Source organism: Haliotis asinina, chromosome 6, assembly GCF_037392515.1.
Source record: "Haliotis asinina isolate JCU_RB_2024 chromosome 6, JCU_Hal_asi_v2, whole genome shotgun sequence".
In the NCBI taxonomy this organism is placed as follows: Eukaryota; Metazoa; Mollusca; class Gastropoda; order Lepetellida; family Haliotidae; genus Haliotis; species Haliotis asinina.
Genome location: NC_090285.1, coordinates 48,748,077 through 48,759,091, shown reverse-complemented (window position 1 = coordinate 48,759,091; position 11,015 = coordinate 48,748,077). Strand labels below are relative to the sequence as shown.

General features: G+C 40.8%; 1 protein-coding gene across 1 annotated transcript; it reads left to right on the top strand.

Annotated features, from left to right (window-relative positions):
- Positions 1-1,695: 1,695 nt before the first annotated feature.
- On the top strand, positions 1,696-10,797 carry LOC137287245 (betaine--homocysteine S-methyltransferase 1-like). Its single transcript, XM_067819473.1, has 7 exons — positions 1,696-1,872; positions 2,802-2,992; positions 4,658-4,852; positions 5,623-5,734; positions 6,045-6,223; positions 6,876-6,957; positions 9,123-10,797. The coding sequence occupies exons 1-7, from the start codon at positions 1,806-1,808 to the stop codon at positions 9,401-9,403; spliced, it is 1,107 nt and encodes a 368-aa protein (XP_067675574.1). The 5' UTR covers positions 1,696-1,805; the 3' UTR covers positions 9,404-10,797.
- The last annotated feature ends 218 nt before the right edge of the window (positions 10,798-11,015 follow it).

Sequence of the window (11,015 nt, the reverse complement as noted above, 5' to 3'; positions counted from 1 at the left end):
TATATATATATATATATATATATATATATATATATATATATATATATATATATATATATATATATATATATTGTTATACTAGATTGAAATGCTTCAACATGGAATTTCTAAACTGTACCAAAGGTGAATGTGCAGATTGAACATTAACACGCTTTTGATACTTTTTTCTCTCTCTTTGGTTTCGGTTAGTGGCAGTGTTTGCAACCTGAACAACTGTTCAAACTGAGCAAAAATACTCATTCAATGCTTTTTCTGGCTACTTTCACTATCTCCACATGGTCCTTGAATCAAATAGTAAAGAGCTTTCATTTCCAACAGTCATGACCCAAATATCAAACAGCAGCTACAAAATGCCAATAACATATTCCAACCAAACAATTAAAATTATGCCGATATGATTCTGTTTTACAATTATTGTGTTATTACATCACGAACACAAAACATCTGAAAACATGTATCTGAATGTTGTACATCTTGACTAAATTAAAAAAGTTACTGCAGTGTTACATAATAGTGTAATCACAAGTGCCACATGTCATAGCGCAGCGATAGCAACCCTGGTAAGAGACAGTCTGTTCGGGTGAAAGGTAACGCGATAACAATGCGTCGAACCATGGGGCATTACTGACTGAACCTGTTTATGTGGGACTCCTGTTAATGTCCTGTGAAGATGAAAGCGTGTCAGATCTAATCATCATGTTAAGTTATTATATTACTTATATTATATGACTGCTATTGCTGCTGCTGCGCTCGCACACACACATGCACGTGTGTGGGTGGATGTTGGGTGTACATGGTATGTGTGTGTGTGTGGGTTGGTTGTGTGTTTGTGAGTCACAAGCAGTCACGGCCGCAAGCACGCGTACACCCAAACACACAGACATGCGGGCTCAAACGTAACTTGTTTTATAAACAAAATGAACCAGAACTGAGCCACATTAAGTGCTACGTTTGTTTGTAAATATAGAGTTGGTGAAAACACCCAAATTCGAGTTTCCTGATAAGCATTCTATTTCATGCAGAGGACAAAAAATTATCAGAGAATCAGCAAGGACACCAGGTGTTCGCGAAAATCTATGTTGCAGTGTGTGAGGTACGATTGTTTCGCGTTAACATTGCTTCGAGAAACTGTGATCTGAACTCTTAAAATAGAACATAACGTGTCTTATTATATTGCCCTACCATCCATACGTAAGGTGTATAATAAAAGCGTGTTATGACTGTGGATCAATGTGCGCTACAACCCAAGCTACCCGTGAAGCGTTTGTGGGTTAGTTAACATTCCACCGGGTACCCATTCTCTGCTGGGAGAACAGAAGCGATTTTGAGATGATGATACAGGACCACATCCCAAAACTATAAGCCATATGCCATATTACCTGTTGCCATTTACGATGTACGTAATGTAAGTAATAGCGACAAAACCCTTCTTACATCCATACGAAACCTCTGCTAAAAGTCTCCTGTAGAATTCTGAGTATTTCGTGACCATTTGTTTACGACAATAAGCCATAATGTTGGGTGTTTGCGAAAAGGTGCGGGCAAGCTGACTGAGCGGTCTCAAAACTCATGGTGCAAATCAACCTAAGGAATCACACAACGGAAGCGTCTTAACTTTCGACACTTGATGACGTGGCAATTTCTTCAATTTCTTTCTTCCTGTCGGACTTTACACTGATAGTATCTGACACCGATTGTAAATGCGCTAAACCCGATTGGCTAAACGGAACCTGGATGATCCGGATAGCATTGCTGAAACGCAGATGGCATGAACAGCGCCGCCTCCATCTGGTTGTTTGAGTGACATGCATGGTGTGTATATAAGTGGAGCCAGCGTTGTTATAGGTTCACTCACAACAATGTCGAAGAAAGGTAAGCAAAAATTCGCATGTGTAAATGGCATAATTGTAATAGAAATATGGGTGCATAAAACATGCGCTCTATGGACTTTTCCTTAATCATCAGAGATTTAAAAGCAGAGTACATTGTCAGGGTTGTTATAACCTTCATCTCACCAACGTGTAAAGGTTCACTGGCAACAATGTCGAAAAAAAGTAAGCAAAAATTCCCATGTGTAAATATTAGGATTGTAACAGAAAAGATGGTTGCATAAAAACGCATGCGCTATACAGACCATTCCTTAACCATAAGAGATTGGTTCCAAACGTGATTCGAGCGCTTTGAATTGTTATATCTATATGAGCTAGTTTTTGTCATTTTTAGCGCTATTCTGTTTATATCTATACTTGTATAGCGCCAATATCCATCTCAGTTAAGCTCAACTGCTCAAAGCCGCTTTTCCCTCGATCACTGGATGCCAATCTCAATTGCATATTGCATTTGTAATCTCTACTCACTGGGGACCATACACACTTGCAACCACACGCCACAAAGTTCATGTGGCTTTTCCATCAGTATGTTAATCATTCAAGACAATATTAAACTTTGTGCAGGCAACTTTAAGGACCAGCGCTTTGTCTTCTGCAAGCGACTTTTAGTATATAAAATGAACAGCCATTTTTACCTTAAAGGTTCCAGTTCTCCAAAGCCTGATGTTCTTCCATAACGCGGAATAAATGATGTTTGCTGCTGAATGACAACACGATCCCTACGACTATTTTTGAGATTACAGTTGCTTTACTTACTAACATGTGAATACAGTGTACCAGATTCGTGCGCTATATACTTTAATATTCAGCATATGCTATCTCGGCAAGGTTTCTGAATAAAGAATGTTTGCCGTGTCCATAAACGTTCAGATAACATATCATGAATTTGCAAGGAAAATTCGTTGTTTCAAGGATTTTTGGAGCGTTTGGAGAATGGTGGCGATGTTATCATGGCCGAGGGGTTCTTGTTTGAGTTTGAGAGGAGGGGTTACCTCTCTGCAGGACAGTGGGTTCCAGAGGTGGTTCTGGACTATCCACACCTTGTCAAGAGTCTGAGCGAGGAGCTTGTCCACGCTGGAAGTGAAGTCGTTCTAGCGTTTACTGTAAGCTGTTGTTTTTAATTGTTATATGATATAAGGCCTGGCGAGACAACTTAGGAATGGCCACCGAGTCCTAACTTGACACACAGAAGGAAGCAAGCTACAAAGACATATTTTATATCATTGGAAAGATCTCGAGGAGATGAACACGAAACGTTCATTTGCCAGTGTGTTCACGTGTTAATAATCTAAGAATTTTTTTCCTGCAGAACTTTCTAGCAGTATTTTTTTTTCTGGCAGAATTCTTTTATTTCACTACCAGAATTATCTTTATTTAACAAAATTAGAGAGTATACGTAATGATACTGCTGCGTGAGTGGTAGTTTCATGTTTATTCCAAGTAATAAGCTCTTAGCGTGGTCAGCTGATCTGATTCGCTACCAGAATTATCTTAGTTGAATAAGATTAAACGATTAATCGTTATATAATTTAATATAAACGTTCTTAAATGATGTCGTTTTCCCTGTTTAAAGCCTACTAGTACCAGACAACCGAGTATTTTACAGTGTGATTTTAACCGTATTTCATTATAGCTTTTACAATTTAAAAGACTTATGCATAATGATTATTCCAATCCGTTTCATTAGAACACAGTTGTAACTTCTTAGTGGATTCACATCGTGCAAGATTAATTTAACAGTATCGGGGTGTATTTTCCAATCCCAATAAGCCTACATTGTTTTTGTATGCGATATGGGTTGAAGGCGAATAGAGACGAAACCAGGCATATACTACATACACACAATAATAACAATGTAAGACGTGTGAACCATAATTTGAATTCATCAAGAAAGTTTATATTAAATTATATAACGATTGTGTTTAATCTTATTCAACTAAGATAATTCTGGTAGCGAATCAGATCAGCTGACCACGCTAAGTGCTTATTACTTGGAATAAACATGAAACTATCACTCACGCAGCAGTATCATTACGTATACTCTCTAATTTTGTTAAATTAAGATAATTCTGGTAGTGAAATAAAAAAATTCTGCCAGAAATTTCTGCTAGAAATTTCTGCAGAAATGCATTTTCAGAGCCGATTTGTGAGATTATTAACACGTGAACACACTGGCAAATGAACTTTTCGTGTATATCTCCTCCTTTCCAATGATATAAAATATGTCTCTGTAGCTTGCTTCCTTCTGTGTATCAAGTTAGGACTCGCTGGCCATTCCTAAGTTGTCCCGCCCGGCCTTATATGATACACACATACATGTGATATACAAATGTTTCTTAAAAGATTATGACATATACCTTTAAAACCTAAATGGTTTATATAAATATGCTAACTTATTAATCGGAGTTCTGTGATTTCCAGTTTCAACATTAACGCTTTATCACGTTACCAAATTATCAAATGCCGTAAAAGAGATCAGTAAGTTTAGTTTTACGCAGCTTCCAGCAATGTTTCAGGATTATCACGGCCGGAAGTGAGAAGTGGGCTTCACACATTGTCTCCATGGGGGGAATCGAACCCGAGTCTTCGGCGTGACGAGCGAAGGTTTTTAATACTCGCCTAACCCGACCATGACACAGAGAGTGATGAAACCGAAAAACCGTGTCTCTCGTTTTCACACTGACAGGTTATTGACAAAAGACAAGTTGCAATATACCAGCTGTTCGTAAGCATCATGTATCATATTCCTTATTAACTACTGACTTCAGTACTATGGGCACCGAGAGGGGATGTATGTCGTCGGCAAGGAACATCTCCTGGAGAAGCACAACAGGGAAGCCCTGAAGATTGCCAAGGAAGTTGCTGACGAGTCGGGGTGTCTGTTGGCAGGGAACATCTGCAACACCACTAGGTACAGGAAAGGCAGCCAGAGACATATTGAACAGGCCGAGGCCATGTTTAAGGTTTGTGGAGCCTTTGTATCAAGTCCGACTGGTTTTATTTACGGAACGCGTTGTTCGTCTCACAGTATGGTTGATATAATGGAGTCAAATAGAACTACGTCGTCCTACTACTCCTAGTACTCCTCTTCCTCCTCCTCCTCCTCCTCCTCCTACTGCTGCTGCTGCTGCTGCTACTACTAGACAACGACTATCATCACAACCACCACCACCCCACCACCACTACTACCACTACCATTACTACTACTTTTAGTACGACCACCTCTGCACCCACTACTAAAACTCTGCAACTACTACTACTACTGCTGCTGCTGCTGCTGCTACTACTAGACAACGACTATCATCACAACCACCACCACCACTACTACCACTACCATTACCACTACTTTTAGTACGACCACCTCTGCACCCACTACTAAAACTCTGCAACTACTACTACTACTGCTGCTGCTGCTGCTACTACTGCTACTACTACTACTAGTACTCCTCCTAGTACTGTTTGGTTTCATATTTTCCTTTATTTGTTTCCATGAGTATATATCAAAAGTCGGTCCTGCCTGTATGTTAATGTAATACATGGTTGACTTGAATCTCATGTTCTCACCGTTATCTTACATTTCATATGACCGCCACATGTCACAATGTCATAACGGTGTCTGTCGTAGTCAGTCAAACAAATCAGGCTGACGATGACCAACTCCAGAGTCGCAATTCGTATGACGACCCACTGGATATTATGTGTATATTACCATGCGTTCATCTTATCACTACAGGAACAGATAGAGTGGGCAGTGGAGTATGATGTGGACCTCATACTCGCTGAAACCTTTGTGGAACTTGGGGAAGCCAAACTTGCTCTTGAGTGCATCCAGAAGTACGGACAAGGTAATGTTGAAATGTGCGTGTGGATGTATCGAGGTTTTTAAGTCCTCATTAGGACATTCAGTAAATCTCATATTTTTCATGATCTAAGCATTGGTTGAGAGTGTGTTAGTATACTCCATTTTCCAACTATGTGTGGAATGGTACTAGGGATGAACGAACGGTTTTACAGCACTCGCCTACCACCTAACAAGTGAGAACAACTATCGCGAGGGATGTGAAATGTCATGTTGTTGTTCAGACGGAGTGCTCGTCATTACCAGTTGTGTGTTAAGTAACTATTATCTAACTCGGGGTATGTGGTTATCTACAGGTAAACCGTCAGTTGTCAACATTAACCCTACTACTGCCGACAAAACATTTGATGGTATACCCTACGCTGAAGCCAGCCGTCAGCTGGAAAAGGCAGGAGCCGACGTTGTTGGCTACAACTGTGGTCGGGGACTCAATACAACCATACCACTGCTCCGAGAGCTGAGAAAGACGTGCAAGGTAAACAGTCAGTGAGGGCATATAGTTTTACAGCGCTTTTAGCAATATGTTAGCAATATTACGCAGTGGTACGCCTAAAAATAGGATTCACACATTGTACCCGTGTGGAGAATAGAACAGGGTCGTCGGCGTGACGTTGGTTTAACCGCTTGGCCACCCCACCTGCCATGTAAGATCAATCCATACAGAACAAGGTAGGACAAGGTACATTTTCTTGCTGTAGTGACATGTAAGGGAAATACTTTCATATTTCGATGTATATTCCCTGTTTTGTTTGGGGTAGGCTCGGGGCGGTAAGCTAAACTAAGATTAATTTGATAGGATACACACAGGAATTGACAACTTAGTGATATTAGATGAGACTGAATAATGCTCAGTTACACATTCTGGCTTGTGAGCAGGTAAAATTAGAAGCGTATAGTCAGACTGTTTAATAATAGATTTTTGAAAGGAAATTAATTACTTTCAATAAATCTGAAACGACAGGTGTACGTACTGTTCACTAAAATCATGTTTTCTTGTACCAGTCCACACCTGTAAGTGAAGTACATATTTACAATGAATATTTAATGTAAAAACCATTGCAATAATCCTGATTTGAGAAAAACAAAGGATGTGTTCGTAATGAAATAGTCTTTCTTGTTTTGTTCAGGGCCCGATTGCAGCCTTCCCTGTCCCTTACAGGACAACTCCTGACTGCCCTACTATGCATTCTCTCATTGACCCCTACACAGGTAAGTATTTCCCACTCGCCTATGTTAATGTGTCTTTCTGCATTAAATAGGGGAAAATCCTTCAGAGGAGAATTACTTGCTGATACATGCCAATCAATCTGACCTAAAAAAATGTTTGAGCACATGTAATAATCGGATTCGATTTAATCCTCCGTTTAGTTTGCGACTTACAGAAATCCTGGATTCCCTGATTCAGTTATTTACAGACCGCCGTCGTATAGCTTCCATAAATAAATAAATAAATAAATAAATAAATAAATAAATAAATAAATAAATAAATAAATAAATAAATAAATAAATAAATAAATAAATAAATAAATAAATAAATAAATAAATAAATAAATAAATAAATAAATAAATAAATAAATAAATAAATAAATAAATAAATAAATAATGCTTGATTTGCACATCGCTCCACTTCTCCATTACCGACCTAATAAGTGCTACATAACTAGAAGACCCGTGAATATCGGGTTAGAACTGGTCTCCAGCAAGCCATGCGACTAACCAGATCGAATGGCCAAGATCGCTCACACGGTTGACAAGTGTCATCCCTTTTGCATAACTAATGCTGTTGATCACTGGACTCTCTGGTCCAGTTATTTACAGAACGAGAACTGAGTTAAAAAAAGAAATTTTACAAAATGTAATGTTTAAAATTAATGAATATTTTTTCTCTGATGATACATCTGTGTATCCGAAATGGATCCCTATCTGTCGACTCTAGAAAAACGTTAGCAAAACCCACTTAAACTCACCCATTCGCCGTGCAAAAAACGTTAGTGCCAAATCAGGTTTTGCATGTGCAGCCGATCACGTGATCTTCGCATCGAAGTTTTCTTCATTTGCACGTGTTTGCATTGGCCTCAAAACACTTTGAAACCACGGTACTTTAAATGTCACGATTGTCAAATGTGCCACGTGAACGTGCCCTTGGCAGGTTGCAAGCGGGAAGATCAGTTTTTGACGTCGCAAGAGCAATGGGATGGAGCCGTCGTACTGTGTATGACTTGCGAGGTAGTCTACACCAAACTGGCACCACTGGCCCAAGGTCGGGTCGTCCACGTGGGACGTCACGAGCAGAAGACCGCCAAATCGTCCTACGTCACCTACGTGACAGATTTCTGCCGGCTACGCGAACTAGGACTGAGATAGATGTTTAGAGGTCGGCTGTCCTCACAGATCATTCGAAATCAGTCGCGGGCTGCCTATCTCCATTCTCGCCGTTTCATCAACGTCAACGTCTGCTGTGGACCCAACGTCACCTCCGGTGGACTCAGAGAGACTGAAATCGAGTCGTCTTTAGCGATGAATCCAGGTTTACCCTCAGATTCGCAGACGGCAGGCACAGACTGCGCCTGGGGACGACGTCGTGAACGGTATGTGTACAGGAAGTCGACAGATTCGGGACCGGAAGTTGCATGGTGTGGGGTACTTTCTGTGGGAACAACCGTTCCCGATCCTGGTCATCCGTGGAAACCTCACAGCTGCTGCTTACCTGCTCAACACTGAACTCGTTCCTTTCGTGGCGGCTCATGGCCCAGGTATACAGTTCCAGCGTTATAATGCTCGGCCGCATACCGCGATGTTGACACGAAATTTCCTTCATGGACTGGCCGTCGAGGTCCCCTGACCTTAATCCAACAGAACACGTTTGGGATGCACTTGGGAGATGGTTTCATGGTCACAGGAACCAACCTCAGACTTTGCAGGAACTTGCCGCAGCCTTGCAAGAGCAATGGCGCAAAATCCCACGTGTTCACAAGCATCAGGCATCGATGAGGAGACTGTGTTAGCCAGTGGTGAATTTTCGGGGCGGCCATACACAATATTGAACTGAGAAATTTGGAATTTATATTCTTGTGACTTGACATTCTGTACACCCATGTTTTGGAACGGCAGTGTAGCCTAATGGAACTGGTTGTGGCACTGTCAGTGTATTGAGTACATCACACAGATCTCAGCAATGAAATAATAACAATTTAACCATCTTACCATCTCTTGTTCTTTTATAGTGCCCTGAAGAAAAAATCTGAAGTTTCTTTTTTGACTCAGTATAGCTTCAATATTGCTGAGCATGGCGTTAGGCAATAAACAGAACATAAGTTGAGTAATATCTGTAGCAGAGCTTATCCCAACTTACTTACACATGATCCTAATTTCAGGTAAGAGGGCTTACCCAGATCTGTGCTCACAACTCTGCAGTGTTGCGGAGGTGACTGATTTCGCCAAGGAATGTAAAGACATCGGAGTCCAGTTCGTGGGCCTCTGCTGCGGCAACACGCCAGCCATGACGAGAGCCGTCGCCGAGGTCTACGGTCGTCGTCCCCCAGCCTCCGCATTCTCTCCAAACATGGAAAAACATTTCATCTTCGGAAATGAGAAATACTTCTGCGACAAGTACTACATGACCGACCTTAGAAAGATGATGTCGAAAACATGTTGATCGCACAAGAACTCACTAGATATCTAAGAATTCACAAATCCATACACACATCCATTGACATATTTATTTTTGTAGCTTGTGACGGATTTACTCGCCTTCTTGAAAGTATACACATGGTTTCTCAGAAATCTTTAGGTCTTCTCATAGAAGCTGTAAGCTTGCTTTCCTAAGTTTTGTGCGTTCGTTCCAGCTCCAAACTTGTACTGTTGTCGTGTCTAAATAGACAGGTTTCACAATCCAAGTTTTTATTCGTTTCGATATTCTTTGCACTACTTCGTTCACAAAACAAAAAAAATAAAAAATAAAAAAACCCCCAAACCCCCCAGAGAAAAACAACCCAAAAAACAGTAGTAAGCCATGCGTGAGTCAAGTCTATTTGTATGCGTGCGTGTGCGTGTGCGTGTGCGTGTGCGTGTGCGTGTTCGTGTTCGAGCTCAGGGAACATACACGAACATCAAGAGTACCTCAACCCATGGTCCCAACGTGACCAGTGAACAACTTATAATGTACACAACATAGGACCTTTTTCATATGTATTGTGGTGCAAGTATATGTTCATGATATTGCAGTACCATATCCAGACATGACATCGAGACACAGCATGTATACATGGCCTGCATGTGATAAATCAAACATCCGTGGAGCAAATATTTAATACCACCAGTGTTTCACAATGACCATTAATTGCAGACTGCAGATACTAACCTGTAACACCTTTAAGCTGCACCACTAGGCTCTTTATCGTTTTTGTACTTATGTGACAAAATTTGATATTGTCAGCGTTCAGAGGTTGCCCATAAACATGAGCACTACACACTGCAGAATATGTGACAACTGATGCCACTTTCTCGAAGTTGAACACAAAATAGAAAATATGGCGGACTGATACGACTGTATTGGCACCTTACGTGAAGGTATTTCCAGGGGAGGATGGAGTAAAAGTAGGGTTTTCATTTGTTGTTTATAAAGCACCTAATATCCACCGTGTACGTAGAGATGGGGTTGCGTTGAAAAAGAAAAGGTCTACAGCTACAGCTTTCCCAGACTGTAGCAGTAAATAGATGGGTCTTTAGCAGAGATTTAACAGTTTCTTTCCATGAAGTGTTCTTCATTTCCTTTCGAAGAGAGTTCCACATATCATGGCTGTCAAAAGAGAAGTGTCAGACAGTTGGTTTGGAGATACGCGTTGGGCCAGGAGAGAGTCAAAGGAGAGACTCCGCTCGGGTACACGAAGACGTGTTGTCTGTTACATTTAGGAAAGTCATATTTGTAGATGTAGTCATGAGACAGGAGGAGGATTTTGAAGGAATGTCAAGTCATCAAATCACACAGCTGTGCATGTTACAGGAGAATTTGCAAAATTAAAATTAGGGCCTTCATTGCCACAACCACAACCGTGTGAGCTGTTATTTCCCTCTACTGGCAATGACCACGCATGGATTTGAGGTGACGGAGATAACATGTCGATGTCAAAGCCACTTTAGTAGGCCATATTTATCATGCCCAACTGACGAATGATGGATACAGAACGAGAACAAACCTCTTCATGTTTCCATCGCGTTATACAAGAAATGAAAGATTCCATGTCTCCTTCAAGAAAATGCTTGTGGTA

Coding starts and splice junctions, on each gene's coding strand:
- LOC137287245 (XM_067819473.1), top strand. CDS start 1,806: ATGCATGGTGTGTATATAAGTGGAGCCAGCGTTGTTATAGGTTCACTC. Junction 1,873..2,801: donor CACAACAATGTCGAAGAAAG/GTAAGCAAAAAT, acceptor CGTTGTTTCAAG/GATTTTTGGAGCGTTTGGAG. Junction 4,853..5,622: donor AGGCCGAGGCCATGTTTAAG/GTTTGTGGAGCC, acceptor TTATCACTACAG/GAACAGATAGAGTGGGCAGT.